A 6,882-nucleotide genomic window follows, 5' to 3' on the forward strand; every position below is an offset into this window, starting at 1 on the left:
TTTGCTAACACGTGGGGGGGGGGTGAAAAATAGAAAATAATATGGGTTAAATATTAGTTTTTGATCAAGACAGAAAATGGTAAACAGAAATGAATTGTGTGTAGATTGTCAAAGTAACTGTAACTACTAACAACTGTTTTTTTTTTTTATTGTAAAAGATAAACTTTACGGGAAAAAAATCATATTGTGTGTAGATTGTCAAAGTAACTGTAACTACGAACAACTGTTTTTTTTGTTATTGTAAAAGATAAACTTTACGGGAAAAAAATCAAAGAATGTAGGTCATGTATTGAATGGCATTAAAAAAATGACTGAAAAATGTTTGGAGTGCAAAATGTCAAAAATGAAAAATCAGCACATATATGAATTTAAAAAATGGTCCAAACATTTTTACAAAAATGAATGATGTTTAAAAAAAACAAAAAGAAGAGGGAATAATTGTAAAAATGTCTTAAAAAATTGAAAATATATACGATATTATGTATCTTTAAATATTTGAAAATTGCCCCTAAATATTAACCCCCCCCCCAAAAAAATGTAATGCATGAGTTTAAAGGAAGTTGGAGAGCAAAAAATGAACAATAGATGAGTGAAAATTGTTTTTTTTTTAAAAAAGTCAAAATTAGTCCAAAATATTTGTGGGAGTTGAAGCGAGCTTGAACCCTCGTGACGTCTCCATGTTGCGTCCGCCGTCGGGCCAGTCCACCGGGAGTCTGCCGCACCCGCGCACCGTCGCCGTGCATGGGCGCCTCGCATGAGGGGAGGGCACTGGGCAGGCAGGGCGGCAGACACACGCCATTGGTAGAGTTGAGCGCCAAACTTGTTGACTCAGAAGCGCGCGGCTCGTCAGCGTCCTCCTCCTCTTCTTCCTCTTCCTCCTCTTCCTCCGATCTGATTGCACGCGCCGTTCAGCGGGGAATCATTTCTCCTCATTCTCCACCTCCCCCCACAACAACCATTGTTTTTATTTTTTGGTTGTTCTTTACGCGCATCTTTCTCAGGTGGATTCCAACCAAGCCGCCGCCCTCCATTTAGGAGCCCCAATTTCTCCACTTGAAAAAAAAAACCCGGTACTGTCTGAGAGATGGCTTTCATGGTGAAGCACGTGGTGGGGGGCCAGCTGAAGAATTTGACGGGCGGGCTGACGGAGGAGAAACCCGAGGCGGAGAAGACGGAAGCGGCGGCGCAGGGGATGACCCAAGAGGAGTTCGAGCAGTACCAGCAACAGTTAGAGGAGGAGAAGTAAGTCGACAGACAAAATGAGGGTTGAATGAAAGGGGGAAATGAACGTGGACGCTCGCGTTCCCGTGCGTAAAAAGACGTACGGGAGACGGGCGTCTTTTACGCACAGAAAAAAAAAAAACCACGAGTCAGGCGCAAACGCGTTTAAAAACAGTCGGGCACGAATCGTCAGGTTTCTTGCATCCTCGCGCTCCCATTCTGACAATGATTTGTGTACGCGGATAATCTGTGCGCATGCACGAATCAGTCTAAATAAAGAAAGTCTAAACGTGTAAAATGGCTGTGCCAGTGATTGTCCTAAGTGGAACAAGTACGGTACATAGGAATGACGGGCAAGCTATACATATATAGCCTACCCTACTCTACTCTGTTGGCATGCTGGGGGACACCATGCACAAGGTCATCTGAGAAATGTCAAAAAGCAGCTCTCGACATTTTTAAAATTTTCTCAAATTTCGAGAATAAATGGGGGGGGGGAAAGTACAAAACTACCCACCAAGCCCAAAAAGGATGAATACACGAATTTAGAAAAAAATTCTTAAATGGTACAAAGTGAGTGTATAAGTAATGAGCAAAAATTAAAAAGAGAGTGTGAGTCTTAAAAACCGAAGTTAAGTACAACTCTAAAAGTGGCACAGAAAACAAATAGCCAAAACCGAGTGAAAATTGTCGAAATAAGGAACAAAACATTTGAAAAAAAAATGGCAACCAAAGTGAGTAATACCGTTTAAAATTGTAACGGCGTATTTATAAAAAAAAAAAAAAAAACTAACAAACTGTAAAACTGTTCCAAAAATGTGTGAAACTGTATGAAATTTTAAAATCAAAAATGAGCAGATGTCAAAAAACAAAACAGAAAGGCAATGAGAAGGGTAACGTGTCAAAAATAGAAAAAGCGGGTGAAATGTTTCAAACCAGCAACACATTGATGAAAATTGGGGAGGAGGGGCATAGTATGTGTGTATGGAGGTATCATGTATACCTTTGTGGCATGCGAGAGGTCACCAGGCGCAAGGTCATCTACGGAATGGAGTTGTGTGGTTATTGATTGGAGATGCCAAGTTGTAGATTTCCACATTCTGTGTCGTGTGCCTCAGTGGCACACAACAGCAACACTCAGGCCAAAGAAGGTCAAGTCTGAGTCACCTAAAAATTGTAAAAGAAAAAGAAAAAAAAAATGAATTAACATTTGCATAGTGAGTGCAAAAAAATATTGTGAAAAAGTAATGCGACAAAGAAATGATTAATGCATTTGTTATTAAAAAGAAAGCAAGAATTCGTTTTGTTTTTTTTCAAATGAAAGAAAATGTCCAAAAAAAGATCTTAAATTAGATTTGTGGAAGACTATAATTTTTTTTTTTTTTATGTTTACAAAAACATGTACTCAAAGGTCCCATGCAATCCAAATTCTTTTTTTTTCACTGCTGTATGTTGGCCAAAATGAGTCTGTCACTCGACTTGAGTTTGACAGTCTTGTCGATTGTTTGCAGTAGCTCATCAAAGTCAAAAGGCAAAAATGTGAAGCGATCACTTCAGGCGTTATTATGACGTAGAAATACAAATGATTATTCAGAACTCCGCCCATCCACTCAGCTCACCTGCATAACCTGCCAATCTCAGAGATTGGCAGGGTATGAAAGCAGAACTGCGCTGTGTTTGGCTCATTTTGTGGAATGTGAATTTGTAAACATTAAGCAAATACATTTGCGGGTTTGACGCAAGCGCGGCTCTGACGGCTGCCGCGAGCCATACAGTATGCAGATATTGTGTTTTACAACAATACTTAACCATATAATTTCAATTTCTAAGATATGTACATGTACCATGCAATATATTCAAGTGAATGTGAGGATACCCGCTGGCTATCATGCTAATTAGGGCTGCGCACCAATCGGTGGAGAGGACTCAAAAATGTATTTGATCTTTGTGAACACGCATTTGTTTTTTAGAGCCATTGAAGACTAAATTGCCTTTGGATGTCTATGTGTGCTATGCGATTGTCAGGCAATCAGGTTCGGCTGTATCCCGCCTCCTGCCCAAAGTCAGCTGGGATACGACTCCAGCATGGCCGAGGCCCTTGTTAGGATGCGCGGCTCGGATAATGGATGGATGTTTACAAACGCATTACAGTACATTGAATTCGTTGAAATCCCTCAAGTAGAGGTGCAACGATTATGCAATTAATCAACAGCTAATCAATTTGATCAATGATTAATCATTCAGATTTGTTTTATTAAAATAATTCAAAATCCTTGGAATCCCAGCCCCCAAAACAGTAAACTTATCAGATTTCCGTAGTCCTCCATGACAGTCTTTTTTCAAAATAAGACATTTGCAAGCATCAGCTTTACTCTGGAAGTCAGTGACGAACATTTTTTTTCATATTTTTTAACATTCGGGCCATGCACACTGCGCGATGCTTCCGACTGACTGCTGCAAAAAACGACAGTTGGCCACTCACCCACGCACATCAGGCAATTGAACATAAGGACTCCTTGCAATGTGAAATGTGTGAGCTCGTATTGCGTTCTGACGCTCCCCATGCAATATGTTGTACCGTATGGAGGTCACACATGCCACATCTGGCCAACATTATGTCAGCTTTGTTGACTTGCTGTGTCTCAGGCCTCTCAGTTTTTAATCCGTAAAATGATGGAGTGTCCATCAAGAAAAATGCAGGTTTCCAAATAAAAGGACATGGGAGAGAATATTTTTTTAAAGGTGATATATTGAAAGGTGAGGCTCACTCCCAATCATTTGAACTTAACCAGCGCGGTAACTACGCCGCTCTTCTATTTTTCCACAAGGGTCACTATTTCATCCAGGAGTGCGTATGTAATGATACAGTAAATATGGTTAAGTATTGTTGTAATACACAATATGTGTACTGTCTGTATTTCTATCATTTGGCGACATACATTATGGGCAGCTGTGACTCGCTGTGAATTTTGATTGGCTATAATTTGCGGCGTCACCCCATTGAGCAACTGCAATTCAAATTTTGAATTGCCGCAAAATACACAAGAGGGATTCATGAGGGGGTTGAGAAAATAATTTCCAAACGGATTTTAGAATTTGAAATAAAATGCTGGAGTTAGTTGCACCCCGAACCAAAAATATATTTCATGTATAGAAAAACAAATCTTTTGGTTTTGTTGAAGACAAATATATATAAAAACCTTAATGAAACCACGTTTGCTCAAATGTCTGATGTTTACAAGAGCCCACACCGTTGACAAGCATGACGATCTCTCAGGCCGCTGTCACATGACCTGTTAGCAGAGTGACTTATGAGCCCAAGGCGCTAAACATGAGCATGGAGAAAACATGTTTAGCGATTCCGTGACGACAACAAGAGCTCGGCCACCATCCCGCCGGTGTCACGTGAGGTCCTTGACAAGACGGATGGCTACCCGGGCTTTGGTGTTTTGCCCACTCGGGCCTATAATGTGACAGGACATCTCATCGGGGATAAAAAAACGACCTTGCGCTGACACATTGGGTGCATCGCCTTCAGAGGATGTGATCCTCACAGGCTAGCAGTGCAAATTTCCCCGCCATGGGTGTGTGTGCCGGCGTGTGTGTGTGTGTGTGCGGTCTCTGTATTCTGTTTGGGAGGTCACACATGCCACATCTGGCCAACATTATGTCAGCTTTGTTGACTTGCTGTGTCTCAGGCCTCTCAGCAAATTAAGCAATTGTGATGGGGGACGACGGAGAGCCAACTGGGGCGTGAACGCTTCGCTGAGGTTTGGATTCAGGAATATAGCGCCCTCTGCTGAAAGAAATCACTCATTGAAGTGGACTGTTGGCATTTGCAAACAATATCTGTAAAGACGTTTGATCATTTACTCCATATACTTGAGATCCATCTTAATTTACATGTACTAGCAGGCTACAGTGTATGTCCCGACTGGCAAATTAAGCACACGAGATTCAGACCTTTGGGGATACATGCTTTTTGTTGGCTAGTGTCCACATATCATTATAATAACATCATATAATATCAGCAATGCAAAGAATATGTTGCGCTGTGTTGCAGACAAGAACGAGAGGCTAATTTTGCCCAGAAGAAAGCCGAGCGAGCCACCGTGAGGAGTCATTTTCGGGACAAGTACCGACTACCAAAGGTATGCTAACTTGTCGTTGCCGTTCACGTAAATATTACAAATGATGGACAGTGAGTTAGCAGATGACTATGTTGCCTTTGATGATTATGGAAAAAAAAAAGCCAAAACATACAAATCAATGTATATGAAAATGCTGACACCACAATTGTCTTTGATATTTACCTAAACTTTCAAAAATAAGTATATTCGTCATGTAAATTTGACAACAAATGTATGCTTTCGATTTGTGGAAAACGAAATTGTCTTCGATGTTTATGAAAAATTAATTCTGATTTGTTCAGGAATCCATTACAATCTATTTTAATGAGTATAGATCTAAATTGACTTTGAGTGTGACGTGAGCTTTACAAAAGTATGCACCTTACGTTTGCGGATTTGATGTTGAAATTAGATTCGTTGAAGAATAAATTACTGTTGATATTTGTGAAAATATAACCTGTCAAGAATACCTCGTATAAAATTCATACTTGGCGTCATCTTGTGGCATCTTGGTTCTGCTCCATCATGTTGATGTGAGCGGAGGAGCTTCTGTTATACTAGCCAAAGTCCTTTCGAATAGAAAAGTGGTGCCTTTCCGCCATCTTGTGGTATCAATCGGCACAATTATTTGTGACTAGAGGGGTCTTCTTGTGCTCTAAATTGCCGTTGCTGTTCATTATTTAAAGCAATTTTAAAGCATTTATAAAATGTATTTTTGGTGGGTTGACGGAACACTACATTTTCTTTCATGTTCCCGAAAACAACAACAAAAAACAACAAAAAAACACATGCATCTAACTTGTCTTGATGTTTCCATCAATTTTCTTCAACTTCATAAAAAAACAAAGGAAGAGATTTTTGCTCACTAGTAAAGTGTGAATGTCACATTATGGGCAGCTGTGACTCGCTCCCTTATAGCCTGGAAATTGATTATTTTGCCTGTGTGAAAGCATCTGTGAATTTTGATTGGCTATAATTTGCGGCGTCACCCCATTGAGCAACTGCAATTCAAATTTTGAATTGCCGCAAAATACACAAGAGGGATTCATGAGGGGGTTGAGAAAATAATTTCCAAACGGATTTTAGAATTTGAAATAAAATGCTGGAGTAGTGAGTTAGCAGATGACTATGTTGCCTTTGATGATTATGGAAAAAAAAAAGCCAAAACATACAAATCAATGTATATGAAAATGCTGACACCACAATTGTCTTTGATATTTACCTAAACTTTCAAAAATAAGTATATTCGTCATGTAAATTTGACAACAAATGTATGCTTTCGATTTGTGGAAAACGAAATTGTCTTCGATGTTTATGAAAAATTAATTCTGATTTGTTCAGGAATCCATTACAATCTATTTTAATGAGTATAGATCTAAATTGACTTTGAGTGTGACGTGAGCTTTACAAAAGTATGCACCTTACGTTTGCGGATTTGATGTTGAAATTAGATTCGTTGAAGAATAAATTACTGTTGATATTTGTGAAAATATAACCTGTCAAGAATACCTCGTATAAAATTCATACTTGG

At 39.5% G+C, this 6,882-nt stretch overlaps 1 protein-coding gene across 1 annotated transcript in view; it reads left to right on the forward strand.

Annotated features, from left to right (window-relative positions):
* The first annotated feature begins 581 nt into the window (after positions 1-581).
* cplx3b (complexin 3b) overlaps positions 582-6,882 on the forward strand; it is a 10,802-nt gene continuing 4,501 nt past the window's right edge. Inside the window, exons 1-2 of the mRNA XM_019866797.1 lie at positions 582-1,242; positions 5,285-5,372. Coding sequence (XP_019722356.1) covers positions 1,085-1,242; positions 5,285-5,372 — 246 coding nt within the window. The 5' untranslated portion in view covers positions 582-1,084. The remainder of the gene's footprint in view (positions 1,243-5,284; positions 5,373-6,882) is intronic.

This window comes from Hippocampus comes, unplaced genomic scaffold (genome assembly GCF_001891065.2).
Source record: "Hippocampus comes isolate QL1 unplaced genomic scaffold, H_comes_QL1_v1.1 scaffold82, whole genome shotgun sequence".
NCBI classification, from domain to species: Eukaryota; Metazoa; Chordata; class Actinopteri; order Syngnathiformes; family Syngnathidae; genus Hippocampus; species Hippocampus comes.